The 24493-nt window shown below is 38.9% G+C and overlaps 1 protein-coding gene across 2 annotated transcripts in view; it reads right to left on the reverse strand.

Annotated features, from left to right (window-relative positions):
• The window catches only part of LOC121871787, a 104807-nt gene that overhangs the window by 17238 nt on the left and 63076 nt on the right, over nt 1-24493 (reverse strand). For both annotated transcript variants that reach the window (XM_042374269.1, XM_042374268.1), the window contains 6 exons: nt 13502-13619; nt 7200-7324; nt 6393-6878; nt 4496-4666; nt 1968-2181; nt 1626-1807 (listed from right to left, as the gene is read on the reverse strand). In XM_042374269.1, coding sequence (XP_042230203.1) covers nt 1626-1807; nt 1968-2181; nt 4496-4666; nt 6393-6878; nt 7200-7324; nt 13502-13619 — 1296 coding nt within the window. The remainder of the gene's footprint in view (nt 1-1625; nt 1808-1967; nt 2182-4495; nt 4667-6392; nt 6879-7199; nt 7325-13501; nt 13620-24493) is intronic.

The following is a 24493-nucleotide window of genomic DNA, read 5'->3' on the forward strand; positions in this document are numbered from 1 at the left end:
TTTGTCAAGCTCACCGGCCTATAATTATTTGTGGAGTGGTGATATCCCCGTTTCAATATTGGACTCACATGTGCCATTTTCCCAGTAACTGGGGTATTTTCCTCATCCATTCACCTGCAGAGCAGAATTTTTAGGGGCCTGGCAAGCACATTGCTCTTTAGGATGCACACTAGCAGGGCCAGAGCTGTTATGAACCTTTAGCTTCAACAATTTGTTCCTAATATACTCCTGAGAACATAATGTACATCAACGGTGTCAAATCGCCTTTCCTAGAGCGCAGGGAGATTGTTCATATCATCTCTTGTGAACAGTGAGGAAAAGAATTTGTTTAATGCCTGTCTGTGTAACTATCATCTTCAAGTCTCATATTAATATGCCAACATAGGTCTTTAACTTTGACTTTGCATAACTGTAGAAAGCCTTAGGGTTTGACTTTACCTTGCTTGGAATCTGCCTCTGAAACTCTTTTTCAGTCCTTCTACACTCTGACTTTGCTTGGTTCCTGGACCAGCCATACATCCTTGTGTCCTGCTCATCATCTGTCTTGACCCATCTCTTGAATTTCTGAGATTTCTTTTTAACTTTGTCAGCTGCTGCATACTTTATGTGTATTGGTCTACTTGTATTCCTGGAGCCAGTAGGTTTGGATTTGGGTACATGTTTACCAATCAATAGTTCAATTTACCGACTATGATGTTCAGGGTAACATCCACATTCTTGTTTACCAGCGAGTCAGGCCAATGAATATTCCTATCTCCTCCCTCATCCTAGGCCAATGAATACTCCTAATCTCCTCCCTCATCCTGTCATAATCACCACTATAATATTTGATCTTTGGCCTGCTGATATCATGAACCAAGTAACAGTTACTCTAAATATGAAGGACAATGTCACATGATGACTGGTACCAATGGGGGCTAGATGTTCAAACTTGGCCACCATACCCTCTCCTTGTTAGTTATGATGAGGTCCAGCAGTTTGGGTGTTTTTTTCCTTTTGTATTTTTCTCCATTGTACCTCATCCATTCTCTTCTAATCACAAATCTTATTTTACCTATCATTGTAAAATAACAAATTTGACTTGAGACAGCCCTACATTATCACGTCAACCGTGGAAAAACATGAATCTGTTAGGTGCTCCAAATCGGAATTGAATCATAGGATGATTTGGTAGAAAAGGCAACAGGTCTTGGAAATGTAAAGTTCTCTATGCGAGTATTTCAAGCCTATGCGAAGGAGATATGTCTAGTGGATGGCTGCCCCACTAGAGGTCACAGTCTCAGGTTAAAGAAATTATCAGCACAAAGAACTGCCTGCGTTAACTTCTTTGGAGCAATGTAAACTTTTGGAACCTGTCTGAAACTAATGTGATAGCACCAAGTGTGAGCTCATTTAAAACCAGACTTGATCAACATTAGCACATGTTCATGTACATTCAAGAGCCCATAAATGTCCAATATTTGCCAACAGTGCATAAAATTTAACAGACTGACCACTAAACTGGCTAGTAAGCTGACAAATGGTGAAGAGGATAAGTAAGTAAGTAAGCTCTCCTATTGAGAACTGTCATGAGGAAGAAAATTTTTCTTTTCTTGGTGAAAATATAATACACAAGTTCTCCTAACCTGCACGACAGAAGTACTCTTGGTGTTGATGACTCGTTCAGTTCCTCCTGGAAGTCTGTAGATTTGTCGCTTTGAATTGCGACCAGCAGTAATAGCCGTAATTTCTTCGATACTTGGAACATTTTTCCGTCCACCATAATTGAAAGTTTTGCGCAGGTTTTGTAAACATACCATTGCTGTACCTGTAAATAATTTTCAGATACATAAATTCAGTTCATAAAACTAAATTACAAAATTAGCAATTACATGAGGCATCACTTTCAGCACTGTGTGAAAACTTTAACAGATCCAGATAGTGGAGAACAGATGAATAAAAACCTGTAGTTAAAAACTAGCACTCACCATGATATGCTCTCCTTTTATCATATGCTGCAGTTTCAAGATACTTAAAGAGGTAGGGCTTGAGGTTTTCTGAGCAAGTGAAGTAGGCTGCCACAATAGAGAAGAGCCTCCACCCCCTCTGACAGGAGTCAGGGATGGACGACTTATTATTGGTAGTCTGCTTCATGATCTGGCAATACACCTCATCTCGTAATACATGGTGCTTGTGACAGTTCTGTTGAGTAAAGAGTGAAATTCCCCCAGCTGTTCAAAAATATTTCCATTAACAAAATACTATAGCTTAAAAAAATGCTCATAGGTCAAAATTTATGTCAACTCATGACATAAATGTGCAACAACAATAAAAAAAATAAAATAAAAATAAAAATAAATGTAATTACCATAGAAACAAATTTTATCATTTAATATTACAGTAGAACCTCGATAAACTGGACTAATTGGGGCAGAAACCAGTCTGGAAAATGCCAAAGTCCCAAAAAAATTAATCTATGGGGGTCTGGACATAACCCTGCTTATTTGGACTGTTTCCGGAAAATCACCGATAGGACTGTTTTAAACTGTAAAGTGTTTACTCTTAGTATAAATTGTAGGAGTGCTTCTCCATGTGTATCAGGTAGGAGTGTGTCACCAACGAAATGTCAGAATAAAAAATCACAAGTCAGTCAGAAGTGATAATTTTCTCTTGTGCGAAAGTGAAGGAGACCACGAAGTACAGCCTACGATTTTAAAAGGCTTTATATTGAACAGTTCTTCAATCTGCAGGAGAATGTATGAATACAGTATTGGTTAATACTCGTCAAATGACTCAGAGGCACCACCAACACAGGAAAAGATGGGGAGTGGATGTGTAGTAATTAATATTGTACAATAGTTGTATCTGTTAAGGCAACTTAAATATGTCTGATTACAGATGAAACATTCAAGATCCCTTTTGAGTGATGTTGAAACTTCAACTGTCTTTATTGTTAGTAAAACTTGTCAAGTGAGTGAGTGTCAAGTCTGCCAGTACGAGAGGCATGTCCTTATATCGTCCTTGGGGATAGCCATGAGTTTTCTAAGTACTACTGAAATTATCTAATTATCAAATTATATATATATATATATATATATATATATATATATATATATATATATATATATATATATATATATATATATATATATATATATATATATATATATATATATATATATATATATACAGTGGGGTATGCTATAACGAATCTAATTGGTTCTAGAACCTTGTTCGTTATAGCATTCGTTCGTTATAGGATTAATCCGTTCCAGGCCCCCAAATACAACCACTTAACACTGAAAAATATAATATAAAATTGTAAAAATTGTAAAAAAGTGCATAAATATGCATCTAAACCCCTGAAATAATGAGTATCATTAATACTTGTAATAAAAAAACAATAAATTAGTAAAAAAAAATAAATAAAAAAAAAATAAATAATGTTCGTTGTAGGAGTTTCGTTCGTTATAGCATTCTCAATTTTATAGGTAAAACCGTTCGTTATAGGAATATTCGTAGTAGGATCCGTTCGTTATAGCATACCCCACTGTATATGTATATATGTATATATATATATATATATATATATATATATATATATATATATATATATATATATATATATATATATATATATATATATATATATATATATATATATATATATATATATATATATGCTGATAACCACAAGGAAAGAAGAAAACACGAAGTTCCCAAACGCTTTCGTGTAATTCACATCTTCAGGGGTGAGTACAGACTAAGGAGAAATACAAACCAAGGTGTATATATACAGAGGAGGGTGAGACCAGGTCCACAATGATCAGGTATTAGGTAATGACCCTACTAATCTTTAAATAGCACACAACGCATACAAGAAAATAAAACTAGAAAAATCTGTCTTAAACAGCTATAGATAAAAGAAATAGGAATAATAAAAATTGACTGGAAAAGGGAAACAGCAAACTTGTCTCCCCTTACATGAGAAGCAAGGTGCAGTGCACTGGTAATACATATGAATGCATGACACCCAGCACATATGAACACACAATTTTCGGGACTTTTCCTTTTTTAATATCTCCGATAGAGAGAGAGAGGCAGTGTGGAGCACCTCGGAAAGTCCAAAAAAAGTGAATTCTGATATACAGTATTGACATCTGATTTATCGAGGTTTACTGAGCATGTTATTTTAAAAAGCCACGTAGCGACGTGTCCTTCTAATATTACTTATTAAGTAATTATTAGATGTTTTAATTGCCTGTATGTTGGCCTGGCGAGTTATTGCTAGGCATTAACATACCTAGGTTAAAGCTAAGCGTCGCATTCTGGGTTGAACAGAAATAAAGATACCAGAAAGAGACTCCTAAAGAACAGACAATAATACTTAAATTAAACTTCAATATCATTAATGTTACATATTTAGCATTACAGTATATACAGTACCTGTGATCCTCTTTCCTATCACATCAACATAGAATAAGTGAGTTACCAAGACTGTACTTATCCCACTAACCATGAGAATAGTGTAGACACAATGAACTTCTGTGTGTTGGGGTGCCATTGGGTAGTCTCCCATGTAACGCATCACTGCCACAAAGCTCTCAACTGCCATCTGACTTAACTCTGGTTCCAGAGGCAGCAGCGAGGCAGAGAGTGGCGACTGACTGAACTTGACCATCTCAATCTGTGAGTAAATTGAATGATTTGGTATTCACATCAAATTGTCACTTGTTAGCAGAACGTGCCAGCATCATTCTGAGCATGTTATATATACTATATCAAACCTTCCCTGTCTGTCATTAGTTTAACCACCTCTTGAAAGCTTGTTAAGGCATCAACTACAGTATTTGTAGCAAGTACTAAAATTTATTGTAATTATTAGTCCCAATCGAAATATGCTTTTATTGATCTGATCACTTTGTTGTAGAAGGGTCATAAAGTCAGTCAGCAAATATGCTCTGAGATCTTATCTAGAAGAGCATTCCACCATTACATTAAAAGTTAACACAAAATGAATGATTTAATGTACATACAAGATTTATGTTTACAGACAGACAGGTTCCACAGATATCCATAGCTCAAAGCCTTCACATCACAGCCTCATTGTTTCATGATGAAAAAAAAGGGACTTACTCTCTATCAAGCTACAAAACCAGAGACCATGAAAAGTAAATATCGATTTACACAAGACTTTTTATTATGCTTATTCATCAAACAATTTCTTTCATTTCTTCTAATGATCTTGTGGGCACTACATACTGTACTAAAGAAAACTAATCTGGTACCTATTTAAGTTGTCTAAAATATTACAGATTAAGCAGTTCTCACTCAACAGTTTTCAGGTACAGCATGCCCTGAAAATTCACGGATTTTTAATTCACAGTCCTCGATTATTCGCGGTTGACAACCTTTCATGTCAGCGGGTAGTTTTAAAGTTGCCGGCATTTTTGCGGCCAGGACAGAGAGCTATTCGTTTTAGAGATTAATTTATCTTACCTGCGCGCGCACGCACGCACATGCACACACACACACAAATAAATAATAATGGGAAAATCCTTTCACAAATAATCAGAAACAAGACAACAAAATATATTGAAATGCAGAAAAAATGTGAGTCTACCCTCAAGTCAACTCCGTGTTTTGTTATTAAAGAAGAGTTAACTTTAATAACAAAGCACGGAGTTGACTTGAGGGTACTCACATGTTTTCTACATTTCGATATATTTTGTTGTCTTGTTTCTGATGATTTGAGAGTATTTTCCCATTATTATTTGTACCTGTGTGTGTGTGTGTGTGTGTGTCTGCACACACATACAATACAGGTTAAAGATTTTACTGTTTCTAGAACGAATGGCTCCCTGTCCCGGCCGCAAAAATGCCAGCAACTTTAAAACTACCCTAGACATTCTTGGGTGCATCCAGGGTGTCATCCGCAAATTGTCAGGGCATGCTGTATCCTTTCCATCTTCTTCTTTAATTACATTTACAACAATAATAGTTCTGAGAAAAGTAATCCCTTCTACCCTGTACTGTACACCCAAATACTGTAGAAAGATACTCTGCCCTTCTTCATGTCAGGAAAATACTGCTCAATTCTATACATGTCATGCTTCTAAGTTTCACGTTTCAGTCCTTATTTTTCTATGATCATCTCGTTCTCTCTTTGAATATATTATTTTTCATATAGTACTGTATAGATATTGCAGCTTTTGGGATGCAAAGCAAATACATATTTCCAATCATAAATATGCAAACAGCTGTCCATTTTCTAACTGTATTAAGTAAATTTTCCATGCATGGTGGACAAAGGGCACAATGTAAACTATTACAGTGTATTATACCAAGCAATGACAAGATAATTTTTACCTTGATTTCAAACATTCTTATCAATAGGCCTACTCATGACTAACCTGTTCCTTCCATGTCCATTCTGCTACATGATCTTTGTTGCCTTTCTTCTTTTTACTTTTGTTGGTCTGAAGCGTCCCATCAGACTGCACAATGCCTTGCTCCTTGGATAATCTGAAGTGCTGAAGGGCAAATTGCAGCAAGGAGTGTTTCCCATCATGAACCACTGGCTGACTCCCACTAATTCCACTTCCTGGCCCACCTCCACTTCCTGGACCACCTCCACTACCTGGACCAACTCCACTACCTGGACCACCTCCACTACCTGGACCAACTCCACTACCTGGACCACCTCCACTACCTGGACCACCTCCACTACCTGGACCACCACCTTCTCCACTTGAGGAATGCCCAGAGTCATCGTGGTGGGTGTGGATACGCAAATTGGAGTGAGAAATCGGTTGCTGAGTCCAAGTACCAGTGCTTACAGCACTACGGACATCTGACTCATTTTCTATCAAGCTCGTTTCAATGACTTCAACCTGAGTCTGAAAACAAAAAACATGGATTAAAGAGAAATCTTTTGCAAATTATCCTTATACATACAGATATCACCAATGATATTTTGATTGCCAATTCCACTCCTCATTACATGTACTGTACTGTACCTCTTTTTTCCATACTCTTCTCTACAGTTTTTCATTCCCCTCCTATGATTAAAATTAAAACTCTGTTTCACACCTTCACTGCCACTATGACAAACACAGCACACTCACACTTGTCCTAAACTCTCTCTACCCTATACTGTATATTGTTCTGTGGCCCATCATAATTTCCTTGTTCAGTTTAGCTAGCAGTACTGTACTCACCTTGGCAGTGGTGGCATTAATAGCACTAGCAGCAGCAGCAGTCCTGGCCTCAGACCTACCAATGGGCACGACATAATCAACAGGAAAGAGTCCAGTGTGGCCATCTAATGTACCCTGTAGCCAACCTAGAACAAGAAAAACAAAACACAGTACAGTCTAGTATTAATGTCAAGCGTGCATTATCACTATGAAGGTGTTGACCAATTGGCAACTAGTTGATTATAGATTCATTGAAGAGCCTTAGGATTCCCTCTAAAACCCAGAACACATACTAAAAAACTGAAATGCCTACATAAGTCAGTAGTCTCAAGATGTACTCTACATTTTGCCTTTCTTCCTATATGCATTCATCATTTAACCACTTACCAGCTTACTAGCCATTCAGGTGGTTGGTCTCTTCTTTGTTACTATGTTATGAACTTGATTGACCAGTGTTACTACAAGAGAAAAGCAGAGTACGTACCTGGAGGAAACTTGTAGCACGAGAAATGTGTGTTACCGCTGTACCACCAACACCTAAACACCACAACACATCCTACAATTCAGTAGATTAAAGGTGCCTCTTAAGCTCATGATGCCTCCAATTACACCCAAACAATCAGACATAAAAAAGTATGCACAAGTTGTGCATATAAACTTCAATTTTAGGAGTTTTTTAAGGCTTACATTGTACCCCCTAGGAATCTTTACCTATGTGTAAATGCTAAAATGAGAAATTAAAAATTCCATTAAAATTATTAAGCTCCATAAATAAAAGAAAATATGAATGCATGCATGAGTTGTCTTCTTCCCAGTACTTTTGACTGTAAATTAATAGTTTTAGGTTGTTTGTTAAGGCTCACATTGCACCCCACCCTACCAGGAAGTTTGACCAATGTATAATTTTTGCGAGTCAAAACTTTATTAAATATACAGTTGGTCCTCATATTACGCGGTCCCGCATTCCACGTTTCACCGTTAACGCGGTGCCTTGCCAGAACCTAACATTTTCACATTCCGCGGTCGTGAACCCCATTACGCGGAGAGCGGCTGGCAAGCCGCGCCATTTTTGGATCCAAACCTCCCGCCATCCGCCATGTTGTGTAAGAGGCGCGAAAATGGTGCGCACAAGGTCGCCCAGTCATCAAAACATGACCAGTTCTTCACCCGCCACCCACTACAGCCGGCCCAAGTCAGTGATAGTGATAATTATAGTGAGGATATGGACTTATATGAACTTTGGGGGGTTTGACAAAGAGGCCCTGCAAGCCTCTGTGGTGGATAGTGATACAATTGATACAAGTGATACAGGTGAGGGCCAATAATCTGCCCTCTGCCTCGGAACCAACCGCCCATCCCCGTGTGCCCAGCCATCTTTTCTACTAATGTAAGTGTTAAAAAACCTAATATTATTGATATTTCTCTTAATTATTAATTGTGTGTGCATGCCATCATAAAGTTAAGATAATATTTTTACTACAACATAGTTGTGTGTCGTCAAAAAGTGGAGTTTGGGGATCGGCCCGGACTCCATTTCAATTAATCCCATATGTTATGTTATTCACTTTACGCGTTTCTCACTTTCCGCGGTACCCTCCGGGTTACATTAACCGCGTAATATGAAGACCAACTGTAGTTGGTACATTTAGCAGATAAAATGTTGTGAAAGTACCAGAGTTGTAAAAAGTACCGGACTTTGTTACTTAAGTAAAAATATTATTACATTGGCAAAATGTTACTCAAGTAGAAGTAAAAATATCCAAAAATCAATGTACAGTATTGCACTCAAGTAGAAGTAAAAAAAAAAAAAAGTATCTCATTCATAAAGTACTCAAGTACTGTACTGAAAATAAAAATTAACGACAACATACTGTATACTATGTGTATCACCTTTAATTCCTTCATATAATTGCCACCCCTGAAAACACACTTTAGAATGCATGTGCCCTATTCTCTCATGGGTGGTGGCAGCACTGGTAATTACTGTAAATAATTGAAAGGTGAAATAATGTACAATGATATGTTTTCCCAGATAAACCCACAGAAAAGAATATAAATAAATACTGTAAGTTGGAATTCATGATGAAGTAAAGTGGAAATAAGATAATTAGGAAACAACAAAGCTGTTTCCCTCTTACAAATGGTGTTACATCAATAGAATGTACAGTACAGTATAAAAAAAATCAGTGCCCTCACACTGCTATGTACAGAACTTTCTCATGTACTGAATGTACAGTAGAGTATGCAGAACTGTAATCACATTTTATGTCTTAACGCTGCTTTAACACTGTATTCTTAGCTGATTGTGTCCTGGTACAGTAATGTACAGTACTGCACAACACAAATTGTATGCAAAAACAGAAACGAGCATCTTTATGAAAAGAGAAGAGTCATTCTTCTGACATTCCTGTTTAAAGATATCACAGCAGTTTATGGCCATACACTAGGTGCCAGTTGATATAGTTTTCATTGTTAGGAACATTTATTTTATGTTCTGTTTTTTGTTTATTTTTGTATATTGTAATAGTTTCCTTATGTTACTTTCAGATATCTTGTGAGAGGAGTTGATTGAAGTTTGTTTAATGGGCAAACAAGTTTTGCGTCATCCCACATCAATTTCATCAACTCCTGTTTGTTGTAGTGATCAGCCATCATGGAAAAGCAACTGAGACTTGCTTGCCTGGATCTGGATCCCAACTCTCCCACAGCTGCTAAAGGATGGAAACACCGGTTTCCTACATTCACCAATTTCATAGCAGAGTTGTGAAAATGCACCTGATAAATTACGAACTCTTTTGTTTGACTATATCGAGGAATTACAAACTATGACACTGCTATTGAAACATTTCAGAATGCTTATGTGAAAGCTCCAAATGAAATATTCACTCGCCACCCACTAGCAACCAGACGACAACAACCTGGAGAATCTCTCGAATTCCTTCAAGAACTTCGAAAGCTAAGTAAGGACAGCAATCTGAAAGCTGTCACTGCAGAACAATATCGTGAAGAGTTGATCCGTGATTCTTTCACCTATGTTATTGCTTATCCTTTTATAAGGCAATGACTACTGGAAAACAACATGCTTGATTTGCAAAGTGCATATAATCAGGTATATACTCTGGACTTGGCTCAAAAGAATTCTGATGCTTATGTTTCCCCAACTGCACACACTGATGCCATAACAGCTGCTGAGCCAACTCAACAGACTGCTGTAGTAGTTCAAGAAAAAACTACAGTAACTGCAGTTTGCACACCCAAGAAGAAGTGCTATTTTTGTGGTGGGGTATTCCATAACTGAAAATTTTGTCCTGCACGAGATGCACCAAGCAACAACTACGGTAAGAAGGGGCATTTCGCGAAAGTGTGTCAATCTAAAACAACCACTCTTACCACAGCAACCATGTTCAAACCTGCTCTTCTAGCCATCACAGCTGCCTTTCCCCAAAGTCTGTCGCCCACAGCAACTGTGGTTTCCATCAAAGGACAAAGCTTGAATGCCTTGATTGATTTGTGTAGTTCTGACAGCTTTATTAGTGAACAAGCTGCAAGAAAGCTAAATCTGAAAGTCTATCCAACCAACAAGGAAACCTCAATGGCATTGACAACACTGAACACCAGTTCTCCCAGCTTTTCTCTCGTAGATATAACCCTCAACGGTCATGCTTATTCATCTACATGTCTCGGAATTCTCAAGGACTTATGTAGTGATATAATTCGGGGACCAGATTTTCAAAAGCAACACAAGAGTCTAAATATTCAATTTGGAGGATCAAAACCAGTCCTTACTATCAGCAATCAAAGCTCATTTTGCACACTCAGCAGCTGCTATTGATGAGCCTTTACTTTTTGCTAATCTCTCTCCAAAATGTAAGCCAATAGCAACTAAATCGAGGCACTTCAGCAAAGATGATCAAGATTTCTTCCAGAAAGAAACCTTCCGGCTCCTCTCAGAAGGGATCATCGAACCAAGCCTATCACCCTGGTGTGCTCAAGTTGTAACTGTTAAAGATCCTCTTCAGCATCACAAGAAGAGACTATGCACTGACTATTCTCAGACCATTAACCTGTACACTAAGCTAGATGCTTATCCATTACCTTGCATCGATGTTATTGTTAATGATCTTGCTAATTACAAGGTGTTTTCTACCTTTGATCTGAAAAGTGGCTATCAAGTGCCACTGAAGGAATCTGACAGGATGTATACTGCATTCGAGGCAAATGGAAGACTGTACTAGTTTTGTTGGATCCCATTTGGAGTAAAAACGGTGTTGCAGCATTGCAACGAGAAATGGACACACTGGTTGCTGAAGAAAACTTGAAGACACCTTTCCTTATCTTGATACAATGGTCCCTCGGTTAACGAGTTACCTTCCATAAGATTCTTAACTTCGGTTAATGAGCAATCCCTCGATTAACGAGTTTCTTACGAGCCGACCTGAACATGTTTTCGCTTGCATTTGGCGGTCCACCAGCCGTAGTATTAGTCCGCCAATACACAGTAATCGGTTCTAGGGCTTAAATTCCTTACCATTTTAGCAAATATCAAGAAGTTTATATTATTCAATAATTTTAAAAGTTTATCAGTCAACCCTCACTTTACGCGGTCCCACATTCCACGTTTACGTGGTGCCCTGCCAGAACCCAGGATGCTCACATTCCGCGGTGCGTGTACCCCTTTACGCGGGTGAAGTATAATTTTTTTATTAAGCTCATAAAATTCATACAAATTACCCGGCCAGAATATAATTTACATTGCTGGAATTCTTACAATTTGATGATCATTTTGAATATAAACATCATAGATTTTGCATTAGACATACAAATTTTAGATATAATGTTTACTCTGAGTAAATATGTTATCTTTTGTGCAAAATATATGACATTTATATTCAAAATATTCCTGGTCTTACAAGGAATCCAGCAATGTCAATTATATTATCCTAACTTTAGTTTGAGGTATTATTTATTACTATACCTTAAAATCTAGTGGTTTTCCCCCCAAAATTTCTCAGAGAGGGAAGAGCCAGGAGTGTAGTGTGAGAAGAGGGGGAGGGAGTCGAGTCCATTATTTGAATGGACATTAACTTGGCGACTGTATTTCTCTTAAGTATTAATTGTGTGCATGTACCATCATAAAATTAAGAGGTTATTTTTACTAGAACATAGGTATTGTGTTGGAAAAAGTGGAGTTTGGGGGTCAGCTGGTCTCTATTTCATTTAATCCCTTATGTTATGTTATTCACTTTACGCGTTTCTCACCTTCCGCGGTACCTTGTGGGTTACATTAACCGCGTAAAGTGAGGGTTGACTATTAATTTTTTTAGTCATTTTAACAATTATTGAACATAATTGAAGGTAATGAAACTAGTTTTATGCGCGCCATCCAGCCTCTCAACACACCATACAGGCGTCAGTCTTTGTGTCTTTTCAGTGGAAGTAACATCTTGCTTGAGACTCTCTTCAACTAAATGCTTTTTTCTGTGTATGCAAGAAAATTATTGGTCATTTTAAATTTTTTTTACATATTGACAATATATAATGCAGGTGCAGTGTTGATTTAAAGAAAATAATCTTGAATTACACCAAGAGAACTAAAATTTTATGGGCAAAATGGCACCATGGGGTGACTTCTCTTCCACCCCAATGCCTTCTCTTCTCCCTTCTCCTCCACCCCCATTCTAATTCCCATCATCATCATCATCATCATCCAGGAGCCATCTACATACACACCTCAAAGTAAGTGTACTTTTCTACCTTTTTTGTTGAATTTAGGCAATTTTCGGTGAGCTGGAACCAATTACCCAAAAACCCATTGAAACAATGGTTTCGGTTAACGAGCAACCTTCTAGAATGGATTGTGCTCGTTAACCGAGGGACCACTGTACTGTAATATAATCATAGCAGGCCATGACCAAAAAGATCATGATGATAATCTCCAAAAGTTCTTTGACGTAGTGAACCATCTAAATTTAACTTTAAATGAATCCAAGTCCATAAGACCTGTGAAAACAATCAACATCCTTGGCTACTGGGTTGGGAACAGCACCATCAAACCTGATCCAGAGAGACTTCGTCCTCTTCAAGAATCTCCTCCACCAACAAATCTAGGTTCCCTTCGCAGAGCCCTTGGAATGTTTGCTTACTATGCAAAATACTGTTGATAAATGCTAAGATTCAGCCATATCAGCCTCCTCCCCATCAAGAAACAACTGGAAAATACTACACTTCAATCCGTAGATGAAAGCCTCCCATGTGCAGTTGAATGTGATGACACTTTGTGGATACCATCTCTGATATGAACATAAGAGTAAAATAGAACTTACTGTTGTCACCGTAGCGCTCTGAGCCGTTGACTCTGATAATGTCGCCCTTCTTGAAGCTGAGCAATGTGTTCTCCCGTGTGATGTAGTCTGCCGCTGCTCGCACAAACTCACGACTTCCCTGAAACAGAAAAGGATGATGGTGAACAGAGGTTTTATGAGGTATTTTACAAAAAGAATAGAAATCAACTCAAGAGGTCATGAGTCAACAAGAGAAAACGTCAGGCAGGGAATGTTGTCTTAACAGGGAACACCATCTTAACAGGGAGCATGTCTTAACAAAGGAATAAATTAACTAAAAACACTGTGTAAGAGAGGGTATGTTAAAAACAACTCACCAACCAAAAACATGTTAAACACTGAAAACTTGTTAATGGACATGTTGACAAACATGATATACAGTAGACCCTTGCCATTCGCGAGGGATAGGTTCCAAGAAATAGCACAAATTGGCAAAACCCCGAATAGCAACTTATACTACCTTAGTGCACTACTGTATACCTATACCAAACAACTGACCAGCTGTGGCAGCACTCATTCCCTCTTTTAACTTATCTAATAATAAAACTTTCTTTGTCAGGGTCATCACTAACTTCTGCCTTTTACATTTCACTCCACTAGCATCACTAGCAATGACATTAGGCAGTCTTTTAGGGGCCACTTTCACACAGAAACAATAAAGTTTTGAGAGAACAACACTGCGGGAAAAGGCTTGCAAGCTAGCCACCATCTGCTTACCGTGAATTGTCAAAATCGCGAATGGCAAGGGTCTATTGTACTGTACTATGTTATCAAAGAACATGTTAACAGAGAACATGGTAATAAAGAACAGGTTAACAAAACTTAATAACAAAGAATATGACAACAAAGACCTTCTACCAGGTAGTTAACAGAGAACATGTTAACAGTGCAACCTGAAAACAAGTTAACAAAGAAGAACATATTAACAAATACAGTATATACAGTACTTAAGGTCTACCTGCTAATAAAGATTATGTTAAATACCAATGTACTAACAAAGAACATAACAAAAACATTTTTACAAGGAAGTGTTAACACCAAATGATACTGTACAAGGGCAATGGAACAGTGAGGAAACAGGTAACAATGGATCAATATACGAATGGAGGAAACTGGGTAGTCCCATTTACACCCAACCCATATTGCTCATATATCCATCCAACCTATGTTTGAAGCTATCCAGCATATTCGAGTTAATGATGATGTTTGGTAACTTGTTCCGTTCATCCACTAACTCTATTTCCAAACCAATGGGGCAACAGAATAATGGGTTCCAAAGAATAATGGGGCAACAGAAAACTGGGTCAAACGGGAACAATGGGTCAACAGAACAAAGTGGCAATAGAACAATGGATCAACAGAATAATGGGTTAACAGGGTACAATAGGTCAACAGAACAAAATGGAGATCGAATGTGAAATGGACCTGGGTGTGTAGTCGGCAAGGAACTTAAGTTCTTGGGCCATTGTGAAAAGAAGGTCAATCAAGGAATGAAACTAGTAGGTCTTATAAAAAGGTTGTTTAGATACTGTATCTGGATAGTCAGTCCGTCACTCGTCACGTTCTTCAAGAGCAAGGTGCTTCCCTGTCTGGGTTCCTGTCACTCAGTCTGGTCCCCGAGATATGCTAGAGAATGTTAATTGATTGACAATGTCCTAAGGAGGGCCACCATACTGGTGCCTGCTCTATGAATCCTCAGCTACCCAGAGAGATTAGAATGCCTGCAACTGCCTAGCTAATACTAGAAACGAGCAAGGGGCGACTACTCGGTAGAATGTATATACCTGGAGCTGACGGACGCCCGCCCCACAAGGGGTAACAGCTCAAGGTCGAAAAAGCCACACGTCCAGAAAACAGTGTGGGCAAACCTTTTCAGAGTGAGAATTGTGAACTCTTAGAACAATCTACCAGAGTGTGTTGTGACGGTACCGAGTGTGAGCTCATTTAAGGTCAGACTTGACCAACACTGGAGCAGGTACAGAAACATTCAGAAGCCAGTTCATCCCCAGTACTTGCCAACAGTGTGTAATAGAGACATAACCAACTGTCCAAGCGACTAACAGGCCAATTGGCGGCGAAGAGGGTAAAAGTAAAGTAACGGGCAACAGAACAAAGGGTTACCAGGGACCCATGGGGCAACAGGGAATAACAGGGCAAAAAAGAATAACGGGGCAACAGGAACAATGGGGCAACAGAACAATGGAGCAATAGGAACAATGAGTCAACAATGAGGCAACAGGAACAATGGGCCAACAGGAACAATGAGGCAACAGAACAATGGGCCAACAGAACAATGGGCCAACAATGAACAATGGAGCAACAGGAACAATGGGGCAACAGAACAATGGGCCAACAGAACAATGAGTCAACAATGAGGCAACAGGAACAATGAGGAAACAGAGCAATGGGCCAACAGAACAATGAGTCAACAATGAACAATGGAGCAACAGGAACAATGGGGGCAAACAGAACAAGGAGTTAATGAACAATGGGCCAACAGAACAATGAACAATGGGGGAACAGAACAAGGCGACAACAATGAACAATGGAACAACAGGAACAATGGAACAACAGGAACAATGGGACAACAGGAACAATGGGGTAAAAATGAGTTAACAATGAACAATTGAACAACAGGAACAATGGGACAACAGGAACAAAGGGACAACAGGAACAATGGGGTAAAAATGAGTTAACAATGAACAACAGGAACAATGGGACAACAGGAACAAAGGGACAACAGGAACAATGGGGGTAAAAATGAGTCAACAATGAACAATTGAACAACAGGAACAATGGGACAACAGGAACAAAGGGACAACAGGAACAATGGGGTAAAAATGGGTCAACAATGAACAATGGGACAACAGGAACAATGGGAGAACAGGAACAAAGGGACAACAGGAACAATGGGGTAAAAATGGGTCAACAATGAACAATGGGACAACAGGAATAATGGGGCAACAGGGAAGAATGGGTCAACCGGGAACAATGGGGCAGCCGGGAATAACGGGACAACAGGGAACAATGGGGCAACAGGGATTAACGGGACAATAGGGGGGAATAATGGGACCACAGAACAATGGGGCAACAGAACAATGAGTCAACAGTGAACATTAGGTCAACAGGAACAGTGAAGCAACAGTATAATTGATCAAAAGAGGACAGTGGGTCAACAGAACTGCAGGACAACAGGGAACAGTGAAGCAATGGGGGCAACAGAACATTGAGTTAACAGGGAACAGTGGGACGAGAGAGATAAATAAGGCAACAGAACAGTAAGTCAACAATGAACAACGGGACAACAGTTCAACAGGAGACAGCAAGCAACTTAACAAGGGTCAAGAGACACACTTAAAACTGTCACTTTATATTTGAGAGGTTAAGGGTATCATTAGTTAGTATAATAAAACTGTAGGCCGGTGTCGAGTCTCCCTTGCCTGTTGAGGTGGCATCCAGCCAGTTCAGACTATATTGGAGGCAAAACCCATCAACTTAACCTGACCTTACCTGCCTGATCTTACCTAAATGAGCTAAATTGTACTCTTTTTATTGTTAGTTTTTTATGTTTGGTTGGTTCGTCTTGTAATGACTTTTTTAAAGAGTTTTACTAATACAAACTAAAATTGGAAAATCCGAATTTAAGACAAATATAAATAAAAATTTGATAATTAATAATATATTTACTCTGATGTTTAGAAGTACAACTAATATTACTACTAGTAATAATAGTGGGTTCAAACTTGCTTTGACGATGTCCTAGAAAATTACCAATAATAATTCAGAGCACACAATTATGTCTACATTAACTTATTATTATTGAAAACTTATGTTTGAGTGAACACATCTGAAATGAAATATTGATCATTACTGTTAACATCGGCTAAACACAACTTGCACTAGGTGGCGGCGTGAGTACCACCACTACCTGGCTGAGGTGGACAGTTTGTACCTGGAAGGCCAAGCGAGCGAAGGCGTGAGGTTTGAAGTTGTTCCTGACGGCGTGGTAGAGGATGAGTGCCCAGCCAAGGCGGGAGGTAGCGCCTATGGTCTCGTGCCAGTCGTCTAGGCCAGGTGTCACACTTGTTACATCACTTAGGTCACTACCGTCACTCAGCTGGGATCTTACACTACCCTTGAGGGCTGATTTCAGTCCTGGGAAGGTCTGGTCTTCTACCACAGGAATGGGTGGCAGTGAAGGGTCATAAACATCCTCCTCAAGATATAGGTGTTGGTGACTAGACTTGAGGGCTGACCTGAGGGCTGATGGAGGCTGGAGGGTCGAATGAAAGTAATGACACGACGGGTCGTTTGGATCGTCGTCAGCAGAATCATGCAACACGTCCACAAAGTCGCTGGTTGTCTGCTGTTCCTCAAAGTTATCCAACTCGCTGTCGTCAAAACTGCCACCCTCACTATGAACACCGTCACTGTGACCCCCTAAAACTGGTGTTGAGGATCTGGTGTCCGTGGAGTTTCTTGTCACTTTCAACGCCTTCTCTAGTGCTGGGAAGCCTGTGGGGACACCGTCCCTGTGCATCAACTCGCTATACAGTCTGTACATACCATTTTCTGAATAAATATCGGTTTCTCGTCCCATATGATCACGAGTTTTTATGTTTTCTTGAGAATCTTCCTCCACCTGAAATCTTTGTACACGAGGCATAGATTGGTCCCAAGATTGCAAATCATCCCACAATTCTCTATCATCAGTGTAGTCAACTGTCATTGGCACATCCCTGGTGGGTGAGATATTGTAGTGACTAATAAACAGGCCATCCTTCCATAGTGTACTGGTGGGCTCCTTGGGGTCGTGCGGGACATCCAGGGAATCCTGACCCTGATCAGAGTAGTCAGGATCCGGCAGCATCCTTGACACCAATAGACAAGGGTCTCACTCCAGACCATCACATTCTTTACTGTTATTCACTGGCCGAGGACGGTAACAGTTTGATTCAGTCTTACCATGAGAAAACACATTAATATAGTATTAATGAAAAAAATTCATTTAATCTTGACGAGAAGAAACACTAATTCAATTTTACCATGAAAAGAAACACCATTTCAGTCTTATTAAAAAACGAAACATTTAATCATGAAATCCACGTGAGGGCACTGGATATCTGAGTCTGTGCCTTAATTTAACAAATACTTTTACTTTTATCCTCTTCACCACTGATCAGCTCGTTAGCAACTTGGGCGATCGGTCACGTCTCTGTTACGCATTGTTGGCAAGTACTGGGCAAGCACCGGCTCCTGAATGTACTTGAACCTGCTCCAGTGTTGGTCAAGTCTGGTCTTGAAAGAGCTCACGCTCGGTGCCGTCACAACACTTTCTGGTAGATTGTTCCAAGAGTTCACAACTCTCACTCCGAAAAAGTTTGCCCTCACAGTTTTTTGGACCTGCGGCTTCTTCAATCTTGAGCTGTGACCCCTTGTGGGGCGAGCGTCCACCAGCTCCAAGTAAGGACACTCAACTGAGTACGGCCCCTTGAGATGCTTATACACCTCAATTAGGTCGCCCCTTAACAAATGGTCACTAAACTTTTGTTACTTTTCTGGTAATTAGTTATTGCGGATTCCCTTCTTTGCTGGAACCTGTCCAAGACACACTGCTGGTGCCACCCCCTGGAGGACGCACCTGGGATAATATTTGACACAAATCTGACAATCCATTAAAAACTTTATAACATGAATATATTACATACAAATGCAAGGCATGAGACGTGACCGACCGCCCAAGCGGCTAACGAGCCGATCAGTGGCGAAGAAAATAAAAGTAAAAGTAAAAATAGGAGTGAAGAATACAATGAGGTCTATCTTATTGTGAACAATAATTGAAAAGGGACAATTGTGGAACTCCAATTAACTACAATTTAGGTGCAACACTATATACAGTAACGTTGTACAATATTGACTCCAGTCCATGCACTTGATTACGTCCACGAAATGAAATCTACCTTAAACCGTTACAGAGATGGCAACGTTAATGATACGTAAATACGTAATATGATTACCACTTTAATAATAATAATAATAATAATAATAATAATAATAATAATAATAATAATAATAATAATAATAATAATATTTTTCACCCCTTCAAACCTTCTCGGTGAAATGGAGTGGCTGAAATTTTATTTTTTTCTAGCTGAAGGGCCATAACTCAACTACAGGTTGATAAAATAAATCTGTTGAGAAAAGCATTCAGTACAGGGCTCACGGTATACTGTATGTAGTTACACGGCTAATACTTGGCAACTTCTTATTATGTTCCAGAACAATATTTTCATCGGGATGTGAGGGAGAAAATATACAGGTATATATGGTTGATATATACTAGGGAAGATGTACAGTATATCCATGTGGATGTATATCTTCTCATTTATCAAGAGCACAGCAAATAGGACATCATACTGTATCTTGTTGGGGCCCAGAATGGGTATAAATTTCTCCTCAAAGATCAGCTCCAGACCTTTCTCTTCAGTATCACTTACCGTGCTTTACTGTATATTCTGAAACTCGTGACGAATTTGGGTAAAGTTCCCCTTTCAGATTCGAACCTTTGCTGGCACTTTATCCGAATTCTTTAACATGGGTTTCGGAACATAACGCTTGGGGGTTTAAAAGAAAAGTATATTCTTTAACTGTACATTCCATAAAATGGGAAACCCAAACATATTTTTTTAATAGAAGAGTTTGGGTGTAAAACTCGTTAAATAAAACTACAGTAATTAACACGAGGTGTGGCGTTATCAAAGGACCTCTTCAACAATTAACAGCCAAGACATTACCTCAGTATAGTTATACATGATTTTTTTCAAAAGGTTTACACAACAAATTTATATGGGAATAATCAGTACAACTAAAACAATATGAGAGAAGTATTTATATTATGCAGGCAGTGCCGATGACTAGCAAACATTAACACCTGCCTCATATAATTAGGGATGAGGGGATAATAACAAATATTAATGGACAAAGTTAGGGGTAGGAGGGCCAGGGGAAGGCAGAGACTGGAAGTGATGAATTAAATTAAAAATTGGGTCCCAGAGATACAAAACCTTAAGAGGATAATGGTAAAAACAGCCCGAGAAAGTTTAAAGTGGAGAGCTGTGGTCGCCAACCCTCAGATATGAGGACGGTACTGAACAAGGAATATTCTTTTGACAAACATATTACTAAATATTCAGAGACATACTTCAGATTGCTGGTGTCCCCCTTACCAATCACATGTTTTTTTGTGTGTGTGGCACACTAATTCCAACTCCAGACCTTCTACCACAACTTTCAATACGCCTTCATTTTTTTTAATTAGTCCAACTCATTTATACTCGGTACATAATTTTATTAATCATGGTTGAAAATTAATGAACAGAGTCCTGTCCTGTGTGTGTGTGTGTGTGTGTGTGTGTGTGCGTATGTGTACCTATAACCAGTGTTTTTCGGTGGTTAAAGAGAACAATGATACGACACAATCTCCAGCAGTGACCGCAGTAATATACAGTACAGTACCTGTAACAGCATTACTAGTTATATATTTGCCCTGTCACGGTAACAGTACGCTGGCAGAGTTTGCATCTGCTCGGATGTTTGATTTGTATTAAGATTACCCACATTATCGCCCCTGTACACCGATCAGTTTGAATTTGCTTAAACAAATACGAATATAGTTATTATTGTTATTTTGCAATTATCCCTATTAACCGTGACATGCACAGTGAAGGTATACACATACAACACCGGGTATATACTACACCTAAAAATATAAAGGCTATATCTTGTACATTTACAAGAACAGTAACTCAAGTCAGCGCATATAAAGTACAAAATTATTCGTTACACCCAAAAATCTTTGTTACTCAAGTGAATATTTTTATACATAATCCATTAGTGTGAGAAACTTATCAGAGCGGCAAATTTCATATAAATTACATGACCAACATTTTTATATTTTACGGGTGTTCCCACTTTCCCTTGTCAGTGTGAAAACTTCAGAAAGATGAGGAAGTTTTACAGTAGCGAGGTCTGTATCATACAGTAGTTGATAAGAATATGATCACTTACATTATAGCGGCACAATAATACACCAGGCGACACCATGTGAGAGAGAGCACCACGTCACCTAGTACAGTATACCGATGTCGTTCACATCACTGCTCCCTACTGATTTTTCTTTCATTTTTAACTGTTAAGTGATATATGGAAATTAACAAAAAATCTCATGATGCAATTCACGGGTCTTAAAGGTATCACGTTCTGCGAGTAATTCTGAAATTATATAAATGTTGACACTAAATATATTGTATAACGTTGACTTCTATTACGTTAGACTTGTCAACGGTGCGTAGCAACGACGTGACCGACAGCGAAGCAGCTAATGAGCTGCTGATCAGTGGTGAAGAGGCTCACGAATAAAGTTTGGACACAATTATCACATTCCTCTCAACAGTCCAGCATGACATAATATACCTTCTTCCACTTTCCAGGACAATCAAGTTTCCCCAAAAACAAGATCAAAGCGGGCTGTTTCAACCTCTTTCAAGACGATTCCCATATGCTGAAGGTTATATTTTCATCTGATAATTAATTGAAGTCTGATTGGCTGATGCACATGGGTGTTTTGATGACTGGACCTTGTTATAGTCTTGACAGATCCCATTGAAAATGTGGTGGGGTGGCGTCCATCTATTGTGATCCCTTACCTGAGACTTTCATAGAAAAAAACAATCTCCGTATGGATAGAACCTTCGTCAATTAACTCAAATAAAAATTAGATTTTATAAGTGAGCTTAATATCGACTGAGCAACTGTCTTTTAATATCAATTTCATAATGAGATTCTGTACTTTTTGTATTTTCATCGACCATTATCCATTGCTACACAAAGTAACTGTATCCATGCAAAATATTTATACAAAATACTATTATAAATAATGTTAGTAGTGTTATCCTTTTGGTCACTTATCAGCTTACATGACACCTCCACAAGGTAAGATAGTTAACCTGTGTATAACGCATAACTCTCGCTACTAGTGCTCACCATAATTATTCTACTATGCTTTCTTTTCAATTTCAACTATGCATTATACAATGTTTTACTTAGTAAATACCAAACAAATTGGTAAATATAAACTGATCGGTGTGTGGCAGGAAATACTCTAGAGGAGCGCTCGGTGGGTCTTTGTTGTCGTATTCACACTCGAAAAAAAAAACGAGGCTGTCAATGAACTGGACATTACTGTGAACGCCCCCAATAATGGCACAGCGTGAAGCCTCGACTTGATGATATACAACACCACAAAAACCTGTGGTAGGTGCGACAAATGTGGCCAGTGGTGTGTGAAATGTGTTCCTGGAGGGTGGCGGCGCTGTTGCTCCTGTTGTCATGCCATACTGGTGGTCTTACTCGTGAATATGTTGACAAGTCTTTAGTGTCGTTGTTAATGTTAATGGAAACAACACATTTTTATCAAGTTAAAGTCTACCTGTCGTTGTCATGCGTTCTGTAAAAGATAAGAGTTCTTTTCGTGGGAATTGTGTCTGGAACAAGCTTTACTAATACCCCCATATGAGTAAGTTTCAATGGTCTAATAAACGAAATAAAATCTGCTATATCTCAAATTCTTTCATATGGTCCTTGAACAAACCGGACACAGCCCTCCGTAGTCAATAGCACAAGTGTCAAGGGTGTGGGAAGACCACATGATTGGGGTTAAAACCGCTAAATACTGTACTGTAACTCCCAAACACCTGAGAGGCCCGGTCGTTGCTGGGCATCAGTCGAAACTTTCCTTTTCACTAACATGTTTAGTAAAGCCTTCGACCCTCCTCACCCCCTATTTAACCCGCATCATTACACTTGACCACCCCACCAGAACAACCAATACACACTCTTACACCTGCTTTCCACCCCAACCCCCCCTACGTATTCTTCACACAATACATTCACAAGCTACACCTTAATATACACACACTAACACGCATTTATAACCTGCTTACACCTACGTGGCTCCAGACCTTTAACCTTGAGAGGTATCCTATGTGATCAGTGAATATACTAGTTGATCATAGTTCAATATTTATATAAACAAGGCAGGCTTAGGGTATCACTCCAGCACATAGTACACATGAACACCAAGAAGCTGATGATCCCTGACCAGTGACTTTTAACAACACGTTCACCTGAACAATTGTGTCCTAGATACCGATTCAATAAACATTCTACTGAAATCCTTTCACCATTATATTTTAGTTTTTGTTTTTAGTGAGATGCAGTAGACCAAACCTCTTGTACAAACTAAGCAAAAAGAAAATTTAGGTTGGGTTTTGAAAAGTACATGTGTTGCCACCAACACAAAAAAAATAAACAAATAACTTTAAAATGTATTAATCCAAGAGTGCATACAAACACATCCGCATAATGTCACTGTTTTACCCTGTATGCAACAGTATCAACTTTGATTCCTAATAATCACTTTAGGACAACGTCTATACGCTGGAAAAATAAAACGCAAGTGCAAACTGTGTACGCGTCCAGCCACGAGCACAGGTGAATGTGACAACCTGGTAACTGATGGACAACAGAGAAAAAATCAATTTCCATGCGTAACCAACACCCCTTCCCCAGAACAACACCTTGACGGTGAGAACGTCAGCTTCAACATGGGGTCTCAAAATACTTGCAACCTGCCGAGCTATGTTGTACAGTCGGACAGGTGCGGATGCCTGGGTATCAAATTAAACATTGTACTTAATAAAAACAAAAACTACACATTCTAAACTTTATACAGTATGGTACTCAACAAAATATTAAATAAGTATATTAGTGGGTAAGAAAAGTATTGGTGGTCGGTCACCAGACACAATAACTAAGGTACGTGGAGGAAAAAACGTTACGTGATAATCGTCTTCGGGCACCAATGACCAGTTTTTCACGTATGACTGAAAATTTTGGAAAAGAATCCTTCAGTAA

The sequence above is a fragment of the Homarus americanus genome, unplaced genomic scaffold, assembly GCF_018991925.1.
Source record: "Homarus americanus isolate GMGI-L3 unplaced genomic scaffold, GMGI_Hamer_2.0 scaffold39675, whole genome shotgun sequence".
Classification (NCBI taxonomy): Eukaryota; Metazoa; Arthropoda; class Malacostraca; order Decapoda; family Nephropidae; genus Homarus; species Homarus americanus.